The sequence below is a fragment of the Acinonyx jubatus genome, chromosome D3 (assembly GCF_027475565.1).
Source record: "Acinonyx jubatus isolate Ajub_Pintada_27869175 chromosome D3, VMU_Ajub_asm_v1.0, whole genome shotgun sequence".
NCBI classification, from domain to species: domain Eukaryota; kingdom Metazoa; phylum Chordata; class Mammalia; order Carnivora; family Felidae; genus Acinonyx; species Acinonyx jubatus.
In genome coordinates this window covers 43,236,792-43,249,703 of record NC_069392.1, presented here as the reverse complement: position 1 = coordinate 43,249,703, position 12,912 = coordinate 43,236,792, and the positions used below count along the sequence as shown (strand labels likewise).

At 37.8% G+C, this 12,912-nt stretch overlaps 1 protein-coding gene across 1 annotated transcript in view; it reads right to left on the bottom strand.

The window, feature by feature from the left end:
- The window catches only part of MIB1 (MIB E3 ubiquitin protein ligase 1), a 126,726-nt gene that overhangs the window by 88,251 nt on the left and 25,563 nt on the right, over positions 1-12,912 (bottom strand). The window contains exons 5-6 of the mRNA XM_027068624.2: positions 10,274-10,340; positions 8,306-8,510 (exon numbers count right to left, since the gene is read on the bottom strand). Coding sequence (XP_026924425.1) covers positions 8,306-8,510; positions 10,274-10,340 — 272 coding nt within the window. The remainder of the gene's footprint in view (positions 1-8,305; positions 8,511-10,273; positions 10,341-12,912) is intronic.

Genomic DNA, 12,912 nt, shown 5'->3' with positions numbered 1-12,912 from the left:
GGCAGAGAGAGGAGACAACACAGAATCCGAAGTAAGCTCCAGGTTCTGAGCTGTCAGCACAGAGCCCAACGTGGGGCTCGAACTCACAAACCATGAGTTCATGACCTGTGTCAAAGTTGGACACTTTAACCGACTGAGCCACCCAGGCGCCCCCATTAAGCATTTTCCAATGCTGTTACCACTTCTGTTCCCCCAGTCCTATATATCACTCCAAAGAAAAAAGGTTCCCTGAATAAGCTTTTACAATATGGCACTATTTTATCCTCCTCTATTTAATTTAAATGAGAGGTCTTAACATATAAAAACCTGTTACTAACTTCCTGTAACCATGGAAATAAACTCTTCTTTCTAAAGCAACCACAAAGAGAAAGAAGTGTCTCTGACCAGTTAAGAATAAAAATCAGATATGCAAAGATTTCTTTCTAGGGGTGCCTGGGTGGCTCAGTCAGTTAAGCATCCGACTTCGGCTCAGGTCATGATCTTGCAGTGAGTTCGAGCCCCATGTCAGGCTCTGCACTGACAGCTCAGAGCATGGAGTCTGCTTCGGATTCTGTATCTCCCTGTCTCTCTCTGCCCTTCCCCTACTCACATTCTATCTCTCTCTCAAGAATAAAGATTTTTTTAAAAATAGTTTTTTAAGATTTCTTTCTAGCCTTACAATCAGTGCTTTTTTTACCTTGCTCCCAGTATTCCAAAATTTATTTGACCTATTACAGTGCTTGAAACACGGCAGTACTTACTCGAGTTGTTCCCTCTGCCTACAGTGCCTCCCCCCCTGGTGAAAACTGAGTCCATCTTTTAAGTTTACTCCAAAGGTAATTTTTTCTCTGAAGTTTTCTCTGATTTGCCTACCTGAAATGACCACTCTTCTTTTGTACCTTTAGAATACCCTGAATACTCACCTATCGCAATTACATTTTAATGCAGTTATTTCTGGTTTTATCCATCCAAACTAAAAAGGAAACCCATGCAAAGCAAGGGACCATGTCTTAATTGTCTTTGAAATCCCAGTGCTAATCACAGGGCTAATACAGGATAAGTACTTAATAAATCCTTGTTAAAAAAACAGAACAGAAAAAAAGGTTATTTTCTAGAATTCATATTATGTTACTGTTAACACTACTGCCCAAGTTCTGACCAAGAAAGAATTTGGCAAGTAATAATGCCAATTTAGCTTAACATTTCCAAACAACAAACAAGATAACACAAAATGTTAGTAAAAAGTAACACTAAATGTCAGTATGTACTAAACTGAACTTAAGATTTCCTCCTCTTTGTATTAAGAGCTTTGAGATAAAATTCACATTCCATATAGTTCCCTCATTTCAAGTGTTTAATTGGGTGGCTTTAGTACATTTACAGCCTTGTACCACCAAGCACTATCTAATTTCATTTTCATCACCATAGAAAAATACTCCATGACAAGTAGCAGTCAATCCACGTTCACCCCTCTCCCTGGTCCTCAATAATTAGTAAGATACTACATATTTGGTTATTCTGCATATTTTACAGAAATCACATAATATGTGAACTTTTGTGACTGGCTTCTTTCCAGCATAACATTTTCAAGATTTATCTATTTGCAGCATATGTCAGTATTCTGTTCTCCATTCCTTTTTATGGCTGAATAAGATTCCACTGTATGGATACATATTTTGTTTATCCATTCATCAGATGATAGACATTTGGGATGTTTCAAATTTTGGCTGTTATTAAGAATGCATCCACAAACATTCATGTACAGGTTTTCGTGTGGACACACTTTCAATTCTCTTTTTTTTTTTTAATTTTTTTAATGTTTATTCATTTTTTTTTTTAATTTTTTTTTCAACGTTTATTTATTTTGGGGACAGAGAGAGACAGAGCATGAACGGGGGAGGGGCAGAGAGAGAGGGAGACACAGAATCGGACAGAGGCTCCAGGCTCTGAGCCATCAGCCCAGAGCCCAACGCAGGGCTCGAACTCCTGGACCGCGAGATCGTGACCTGGCTGAAGTCGGACGCCTAACCGACTGCACCACCCAGGCGCCCCAACGTTTATTCATTTTTGAGAGACAGAGAGACACAGACCATGAGTGGGGAAGGGGCAGAGAGAGAGGGAGACACAGAATCCGAAACAGGCTCAAGGCTCCGAGCTGTCAGCACAGAGCCCGACGCAGGGCTCAAGCCCATGAACTGCGAGATCATGACCTGAGCTGAAGTCAGATGCTCAACCGACTGAGCCACCCAGGCGCCCCTCAATTCTCTTGAGTGTAAACCTAAGAGTGGACCAGCTGAGTCATATGCTAACTATATTTTCAAAGCATCAAGACCAGTTCACATTCCTATTATCAGTGTACGAGGCTTTGGTTCTAATTTCTCCACACCCTCACCAACACTTGTAATTATATACTATTTTACTCTAGTATGTGATTTTGAATTACATTTCCCTACATTTACATTCCTCATTGTGATTCTGAATTACATTTCCCTACTAACTAATTGCTAATAATGTTAAGCATCTTTCCGTAAGTATTAACTCCTAACTTCTACTGTGACTGTATTTGGAGACAGAGCCTTTAAGGAAATAACTAAAATTAAATGAGGTCAGAAAGGTGGGATGCTAATCCACCAAGACTGATGTCTTCATAAGAAAAGGAACAGATTGAGGAGATGTCATTCTCTGAGCATGCACAGAGAAAAGGCCATGGGAGAACATAGTGAGAAGGCAACCAACTATAAGCCAGGAAGTGGTCTCAACAGAAACCAACCCTAATGGAAACTTGAACTTGGACTTCCAGCCTCCAGAGCTGTAAGAAAATGAATTTCTGTTGTTTAAAAATCCTTTGTCCATATTTTAAATGGGTTAGTTGTCTTTTGTTGTTGAATTATAAGAGTTCTTTATATATTCTAGATACAAGTCTCAAGTCTGGCATATGATTTGCAAATATTTTCTCCCACTCAAAGTTTCCTTCAAAACACAATTTTTTAATTTTGATGATGTCCAATTTATTCAATTTTTCTTTGGTCCTTCTGCCTTGGGGGTCGTATGTAAGAAACCACTATCTAATCCAAGGTCACACAGTCTTATATTTTAGGATTTAAAAGTACATTTCATCAGGGCACCTGGGTGGGTCAATGGTTAAGCACCCAACCTTGGCTCAGGTCATGATCTCGAAGTTCTTGAGTTCAAGCCCTGCAGCGGGCTCTGGGCTGACAGCTCAGAGCCTGGAGCCCGCTTTGGATTCTGTGTCTCCCTCTCTCTCTGCCCCTCCCCCACTTGTGCACGCTCACTCTTGCTCTCTCTCAAAAATAAACAAATATTAAAAATGCATTTCATCGGAGCGCCTGGGTGGCTCAGTCAGTTAAGCGTCCAACGTCAGCTCAGGTCGTGATCTCGTGGTCCGTGAGTTTGAGCCCCGCGCCGAGCTCTGTGCTGACAGCTCAGAGACTGGAGCCTGTTTCAGATTCTGTGTCTCCCTCTCTCTGACCCTCCCCCGTTCATGCTCTGTCTCTCTCTGTCTCAAAAACAAATAAATGTTAAAAAAAAAATACATTTCATTGGGGCACCTGGTTGGCTCAGTCAGTTAAGCATCCAACTCTTAATTTTGGCTCAGGTCATGATCTCATAATCGTGAGACCAAGCCCCACACTGGGTTCCGCACTGGGTGTGGAGCCTGCTTAAGATTTTCCCTCCCTCCCTCTCTCTCTCATTCCTGCCCCTCACCACTCACACTCTCTCTCAAAAAATTAAAAGGAAATAAAAAGTATATTTTCATAGGGTTATATCTACTATAGATAGTGATTCCGCCAATGAACTGGGAAAAGTAAACTGAAAACCTTTGGGAGTGGATTCACCATTACAGATGTCATTGAGAACATTTGTGATTCATGGGAAAAGGTCAAAATATCAACTACTGTTGATCCTGTATATCCTGTATATCCAACTACAGGAGTTTCGACGAAGTTGATTTGAATGTTATGGATGACCCTGAGGGGTTCAAGACTTCAGTGGAGGAAGTAACTGCAGATTACCAGAATTAGGAGTGGACTAGAATTAAGAGTGGAGACTGAAGATATAACTCAATTACCATAACCCCATACTAAAACTTTTGAACAGATGAGGAGTTGCTTCTTACGGATGAGCAAAGAAAGTGGTTTCTTGAGAAGGAATTAATTCCAGGCAAAGATAGGGTGAAGACTGTTGAAATGAAAACAAGGATTTAGAATACTGCATAAACTTGGTTGATAGAGCAGAGGTAGGTTGTCAGAAGACTGACTCCAGTTCTGTTAAGAAGTTCTATTGTGAGTAAAATGCTACCCAACAGCACTGCATGCCACAGAGAAATCATTCATGAAAGGAAGAGTCAATCAATGCAGCAAACATCACTGTTGTCACCAGAAATTGCCACAGCCACCCCAACTTTCAACAACCACCACTCTGATCAGGCAGCAGCCATCAACATTAATGTTGGCAGTAAAAAGTTTTCAACTCGCAAAGAGCTCAGATTATAGTTAGCATTTTTGGACAATATTTACAGTATAACTGCACATTTAATAGACTACAGTATTGTGTAAACATAATTTGTATACACAATGGGAAACAAAAACTTCATTTGACTCTCCTTATTACAGAGGTCTGGACCGAACCTGCAATATCTCCAAGGTATGCCTATATATATTGTCAGCATCATTTACTGAAAAGACTGTTCTTTCCCCACTGAACTGTATTGAATCCTTGTCAAAAATTAAATGACTTTAAATGCAAGGGCTTATTCTCAGACTCTCCGTTCTGTTCCATTGATCTATACGTCCATCTTATGTCAATAATAGGTTGTCTTGATTACTATACCTTTATCATAAATTTTGAAATTAGGAAGTGTGAGTCCTCCAATTTTGTTTTTCTTTTTAAAATTGCTTTGGCTATTCTGGGTTACTTGAATTTCCATATGAACTATAGAAATAGATTGTCAGTTTGTATAAAAAAGGTACTAGGGTTTTGATACAGATTGCATTAAATTTGTTGATTAGTTTGGGGAAAAACTGGCATCTGTTATAGGCTGAATTATGTCATCCAAAAAATATGTTGAACTCCTAATCCCCAATACCTCTGAATGAGACCATATTTAGAAACAGGGTCATTGCAGATTTAATCGAGTTAAAATGAAGTCATACTGGATTAGGGTGGGCCCTAAATCCAATGATTAGTGTCCTTATAAGAAGGTCATGTGAAATCAGCTTTGGTCATTTTCTCTGTAAAAGATTTTAGAATTATCATGAGCTCAATTAACTTACTTCTATGTTTCCTCAGGGTTCTTTCCTCATGGATGGTTAAGCTGCACCAAAATAAAATTATTGGGCTGGAGGACTGATCATATGGCTCTCAGTCTCAAACAGTCGATTTGAATGCATTTAAAATAAAATGTGTACCCCTCCCCCAAAAAAGGAGGCCACATGAAGACACAGGGACACACAGACTCACAGAGGAGAAGGCCATGTGAAGACAGAGGCAGAGAAATGAATGATGCATCTACAAGCCAAGGAACACCAAGGATTGCCAACAACCACCAGAAGTTAAGAGAAGCATAGAACAGATTCTCCCTCAGAGCCTACACAAGGAACCAATCTCCCTAACAGCTTGATTTTGGACTTCTAGCTTTCCAAAACTGTGAAAGAATAAGGTGCCATGGTTTGAGTCACCCAGTTTGTGGTAATTTGTTATGGCAACCCTAGGAAACTAATACACAATCTGAACAATATCAGATCTTCTGGTCCATAAATATGAGATGTCTTTCCATTTATTTAGGTCTTCCTTAATTTCCTTCAACAATGTTTTGTAGCCTTCAGTGTACAAGTCTTGCAATTTTTTTTTTTAAGTAATCTATACATCCAACATGGGGCTCAAACTCATGACCCCAAGATCAAGAGCTGCATGCTCTACAAACTGAGCCAGCAAGGCTCCCCAAGTCTTGCACTTCTTGGGCTGAACTGATTCTTAGGTATTTTATTCTTTGTGATGCTACTGTAAATGAAACTTTTCTTAATTTCATTTTCAAATTGCTCATTGCTAGTATACAAAAATACAATTGACTTTTTTACGTTGATCTTGCATCTCTCAACTTTGCAGAACTCACTTATTAGTCCTAACAGTTTTCTGTGGATTCCTTAGGTTTTTCTATTCACAAGATCATGTCACCTATGAACAAAGACGGTTTAACTCCTTTTCTCTTATTTCTTCCTTTTATTTCTTTTTCTTGCCTAATTGCCCTGGCTAGACCCTCTAGAACAATGCTGAATAAAAGTGGGGAGGGCAGACATTTTTATTTTGTTCCTGATCTTAGGGGAAAAGCATTCAGTCTCTCACCAGTTGGGTATGAGGTTAGCTGTGGGTTTATTTTATTCATTTTGTGTGTGTGTGTGTGTGTGTGTGTGTGTGTGTGTGTGTGTGTATGAGAGGGAGAGAGAGAGAAAGAAAGAAAGAGAAAGAGAGAAAGAGAGAAAGAGAGAAAGAGAGAGAGGGAGAGGGGGAGAGAGAGAGAGAGAGAGAGAGCGAGCGCACACACAGGGAAGGAGAAAGAGAAGGAGAGAGACAGAATCCTAAGCAGGCTCTGCACTGTTGGTGTGGACCCCAATGCAGGGCTTGAACTCACCAAACACAAGATCATGACCTGAGCCAAAATCAAGAGCTGGATGTTTAGGGGCGCCTGGGTGGCTCAGTCGGTTAAGCGTCCGACTTCGGCTCAGGTCATGATCTCACGGTCCCTGAGTTCGAGCCCCACGTTGGGCTCTGTGCTGACAGCTCAGAGCCTGGAGCCTGCTTCAGATTCTGTGTCTCCCTCTCTCTCTGACCCTCCCCCGTTCATGCTCTGTCTCTCTCTGTCTCAAAAATAAATAAACATTAAAAAAAATTTTTAGAATAAAAAAATAAAAAAAAGAAAGAGCTGGATGCTTAAATGACTGAGCCACCCAGGCACCCTAGGCTGTGGGTTTTCATAGATGTCCTTTACCAGCAAAGAAGTTCCCTTCCGTTACTACTTTATTTAGTGTTTTTATCATGAAAGGGACTTGGATTTTGTCAAACGCTATTTCTGTACCTCCTGGTATGACCACGTGTATCCTTCAGATTTGAACACAATTAGAGCTAATTCTATACACTGGGAAACAACTTAATGTTAATTTTCTTCATCCTATATATAACCCCTCCCCTAAGGAACCTCAACAAGTTTGTTTCTTTATGCATATATCAGTAACAAAGCTTTGACAATTGTTCAATTTGACTACTGCTTTTTCTTTAAAATACTATAAACGGGTGCATGGGTGATTCAGTGGGTGGGTTGAGCATCCAACTCTTGATTTCAGGTCAGGCCATGATCCCAGGGTCATGGGAATGAGCCCCGTGTTGGGGTTCTTGGGATATTCTCTCTCTCTCTCTCTCTCTCTCTCTCTCTCTCTCTCTCTCTCCCCGCCCCTCCCCTGCTCTGTCTTTCTCTCTCCCTCTGCCCTCTCCCCTGCTCATGCACATTCTCTCTCTGTAAAATAAAAAATAAATAATTTTTTTAAAAAATAAAATAAAATACTATAAACATGCCAGTAAATTGAATATACTTTAGCCCATAAGAGCAAATAAATCAAAGGCTCCAAGAAACTCACAACCTAGATGTAAAATAAATAACTATTTTCATATATAACAGGAGACCTACACATATGAATAGCATGTACATATACCAGGGATTGTGGAATAAGAGAGGAGGTTCCCAAAACATATAAGCTCAGTATTTACAGGATGTAGGAGTTAATCCAGGCAAAGAGGCAGAAAAGGAGAAAAGGGTATTCTGCATGGAAGAAGTAGTATGTGCAAAGGTAGAGAGTGAAGAAATGAATGTAATTCTATGTTGCTAATAAGGACTGGTGTATTCACACGTCTGTGGCAAGAAAAAGCTATGGTACCAAGAGATGACTGGAGATATGGGCCAGAGTTCTAATTTTATTCTCATTCAGGGCAAACTGATATGGTGTATTATGAACAGAGAACTTTTTAGCTGTATTTGACCTAATACCAATACAATGTATTCTCCTCCTCCAGAAAAAAAAAAGTGCACAGAACATTGTATCATAAGCATATTCATATAAATTCACATACATACCATACACACATTTATCATTTGTTCCGCTCCACTTTACCAACATATTCTGGATTTTTAGCTACTATCTTAAGAGCTAGCTTAAAGGAGTCTTTGATTATAGCACATTATTTGCTTTCTCTAAGGTTCTTTCTTCTATATACTAACTTTATTTGCCATTACTAAAAATCAAGAAATATCACCAACCTATTGCCACTTGGATACTGTACTACAATGTCATGATCTTCATCAATGCCACAAACTGTTCCAGTTGTAGTTAAAGTCTCAAACATGCCATCAGTCCATCCTCCATGACCGTGCTGCAAAGACTGTACAATTTCTAGGTCAAGATCTATATTCACCAGGTCACCAATCTGCAATCCACCAGGATTCCTGTTGCCATTCTGCTCACCTGTAATTGCAGAGGGAGTTGACAAAGGTAAAGGAAAACCCCTGCAATAGCATGCAACTGTATTATTTTTAAACAAGAGCAAGCTCTAGATATTTTAGTTTTAGTTACCCTCCAATTTTAAAATGTTTTGAGAATATATTTTAAGTATCAAATTCTGGAGCTAGGGAGCTTCAAAAATAAGAAGAAAAAAAACAATCAGACTCACAAATTGAAATAATGTGATGATTCATAACAACAACCGAACAATAACCCTATATCAAAGTACAAAGTTCTGGGTTTTTAAAATGTTCACTTTTCTGCCTGGATGACTTGTTGACTATTCCTGCAATAACTACAATTAGACAGTTATTGAGGTTCAGTAACAAACTACAGCCACCATAACCAGCTAGAGAATATGAAAGAGAATCTTAAAATTATTTTCTTCTCTGAAGTGCTTGGTACTATTTTTTACCAAATGGCCCTTTTGATTTTTTTTCCTAAAGAGCATCTTTAGATATTTAAAAGCCCATTTCCTATATTATTCTCAAAGCTAGGTCTGGGATAGGGGCACCTGGGTGGCTCAGTCAATTAAGTGTCTGACTCTTGATTTCGGCTCAGGTCATGATCTCACAATTTATGGGTTCCCACCCTGCACTGGGCTCCAAGCACTGACAGTGTGGAGCCTGCCTGGGAATCTGTCTCTCTCCCTCTCTCTGCCCCTCCCCTGCTCGCTGACTCTCAAAATAAATAAATTTTAAAATTAAAAAAAAAAAAGAAAAAAAAACCTAGCTCTGGGATAAAGGATTCATGATCATAAAACACTATGATGAGGGATCCAAAAAATATGTTGATTCTATACTTCTCTTGTGAAAGCAAGATCCAAAAGAAGGAAATTTCTGAAACATGGAAAAGGAATGATCTTGTCAAAATATAAGTACTTCTTCTACAGTCCTTAAAAAAAAAAAAGAAAAAGAAAATCAGGGTATGCTGCAAAAAAATAAAACTTTTTGGCCAGAAGGGAAATCAAATGATTTTAAAAAAGGAACACAGAGCTCACATGAAAAGGCAAACATTCACAGACTAAAACCTTAATCTGAATACTGTGGTAAATGTTTACTGTGGCCACAATAAGGAATCTATAAAATAAAGAATTTGGTTTCCTTATCCCTTACTTTAATGGCACATGAAAAATTATATTTATTATATAACCTTAATCTTCAAACCTTTTTTGTATTAAGAAGGCAATTTTAGGGGTGCCTGGGTGGCTCAGTCTGTTGAGCATCAGACTCTTGGTTTCAGCTCAGGTCATGATCTCATGGTTCGTGGATTAGAGGCCCAAGTCTGACTCCATGCTGACAGCTTGGAGCCTGCTTGGGATTCTCTCTCTCTCTTTCTCTTGCTCTGCCCCCTCCCGCCCTCAAATAAATAAAACTTTTTTTAAGGCAATTTTATAAAACTTCTAAGGAATTTATAAGCATTAAATTGTCAGATTCTATTCTCAATATGTAAGACATACTGATAATCTAACACAAAATTTTTCAACACTACGTTTATAACTAAAAGACAAAGTTTCAAATATGACATATAAATGGTATACCAATTTTTAAGACATGACAACCTTTTCAGTCTAAATAAATTGATAAAATAGAACAAATGCTTTAAAAAACAAAATAAAACCCAAAAAGTATCCCTTAAATAACTTTTTTTTAAAGTCCCATTTAAAGATTTCTGATTCCAAGAACCCTGACCTGCTAGTTAGTAATTTCTCTAGTCTGCTGACTCACCTAGCACAGGACAGTGATCTCTGTAGAAAGAACCTCCTTTGGCATCCTGGACACACTTGAGATCAGACTAAGAAGAAGAAAAGAAACCAGAAAAATGATGCTTGAAAACTTCAAGTATAGCTCAGTACCTAAAATAGGCAAAAATGTTCATTCAGAACATACCCTCAGCAAAAGTTAAGAGTAGCTCTAGGTTAACAGTAACACTAAACACTGCTTTCAAAAGCACTCATCAAAAATTAAAAGCCTGATCTCCAGATAGGCCATACTTTACTTTTAGCTTTCCTTTAAAGTTCAAAATGAAAATGCCTAGATCTTCACCACTAAAATATTTTCAACACCACATATAGGCCCTCAACAAATACCTAGTATTTAAAATGTAACTAACACATTCTATTTTAAAAATACTTTTACAAAAAAGAACTCAATTCATTTACTCTTTTCAACCAATTTTATGACATATACAAGCCAGGTATTAACTCATTTAGTAAAGAAAAGTATCCAAAACTAAACAACCAGAAAAAAGAAAAGGATAGGACCAAATTTAGTCTTTTGGTTCCCGGCCAGGTAATTTTCCATTTACATAAACTTTAGTCCTTACTTCATAAATTGATTAACTCAAGTTCCTTCCCACTTAGTTTTTATAAGAAAACATACTATTATTTAAATATCTGAATGGGGAGGCAGTGATATAATCAAAAGTACAGAAAACATGAACTTAGAAGAACCTTGAAAGTTACTAGGAAAATTTAGATTTAAAAGTATCTAATAGTTCCTAACATACACACACACACACACACACACACACACACACACACACACAGACTCTCTTTTACAGCCTCCTTTCCCACCAGAGCATCACATTTAGCTCAGTCTCAGCCAAAGAGACATGGGTCAAATTATTTTAATGTGATACTTTAACCCAGCAATCCCACTTCTAGGAATCTATCCTAAAGAAATATACCCATAAATGTGCAAAGATATGTCTAAGGATGTTTACTGAAACAATGCTTACAACAATTAAAAAAAAAAAATCTTGCAATAATTTTAAAAAATGGAGGTACCACCAACAGAAACCTTATTAAATAATGGCATAATCATACAGAGAAGTACTACTCAGCCATCAAAAAGGATCAATCTACATATACACTACTTATTAAATACCTCTGCACATACATCCTGTAAGGCTTCATCTGAAGCAAGTTAATAATCAGTCAGAATTCCCAGAAAAATCCACAATTTAAAAACAGGAGAAGGCATAAAAATACTAATAATACTAATACCAATGAAAAACTGATAACTAATGCAATATACAAGTATTAAAATTGGTAAATGAAGTATTTGCTTAGAGTCTACATTGCTGGCTTTTAAAAATAAATGGAATAAATTAAAGGCAAACAGACAGTGGGATATTTTTCCCCTCCTACCAAGGGCATATAAGAGTTGGGAAAAAATCCAATTTAAATTCTTTGAGGAGGAATGTATTCAAGATGGAAAAGATATGATAGGCATTAATGTTTTGGCATTAATATATTTAGTTGTACTTCATAAATTAAATAGCCGAGGTCAACATTTAAACAGTTTTCCAGGAAATGCAGAAATATAGGGCAATCCATTGAATAAACCACTATTATTCTCCTAAGCACTTAAGTAATTTAAAGTGCTTCTAAGTCAATCATTTTCAATTACCAATACTACTCTTTAAAAAAGGAGGGGTGCCTGGGTGGCTCAGTCGGTTAAGTGCCTGACTTGATTTCAGCTCAAGTCTTGATCTCAGGGTCATGAGTTCAAGCCCTGCATTAGGCCCCACGCTGGGCTTGGAGCCTACTTAAAAAAAAATAAATGAATAACCAGAATAAAAATTTTAAAAATAAATAAAAATAGAGGGGGAAAATCTCTTTAAAAACAACTTTAACATCTACTATAATTTATACTTTTATTAGCTACTAGAGCCAGAATACAAACATCCCATAAAAACCTCATTATAATATTATACTCTGTGTCCATGCCAAGGAACAGCCTTACAGATGATTCTAAATTTTTGGGGGATCGATTTTAATAAATAAGCCCCTAACTTGGATTCCTAAGGGATCAGCTCTAGACAATCAATATATAGTAAGTTACCCAAATATTCACTGAGGGCAAAATCATATTTACTATTTTTTTCTTTCTTTTTTTTTTTAAATTTAAATTTTAGTTAGTTAACAAACAGTGCAAAATTGGTGTCTGGAGTAGAATTCAGTGATTTATCACTTTCATACAATACCTAGTGCTCATCACAAGTGCCCTCCTTAATGACCATCACCCATTTATCCCATTCCCCTACGCATCTTCCTCTATCAACCCTCGGTTTGCTCTCTATTGTTAAGAGTCTCTTATGGTTTGTTTCCCTCTCTTCTCTTTCCACTTCCCGCCCCCCACTTTATGCTCTTCTGTTTCATTTCTTAAATCCACATATGAGTTACATCACATGGTATCTGCCTTTCTCTGATTGACTGGTTTCGCTGAGCATTAAACATTCTAGCTGTATCCACTTTTTTGCAAATGGCAAGATTTTATTCTTTTTGATGGCTGAGTGATATTCCATTGTGTATATATGTGTGTGTGTGTGTATACACACCACATCTTCTTTATCCATTCAT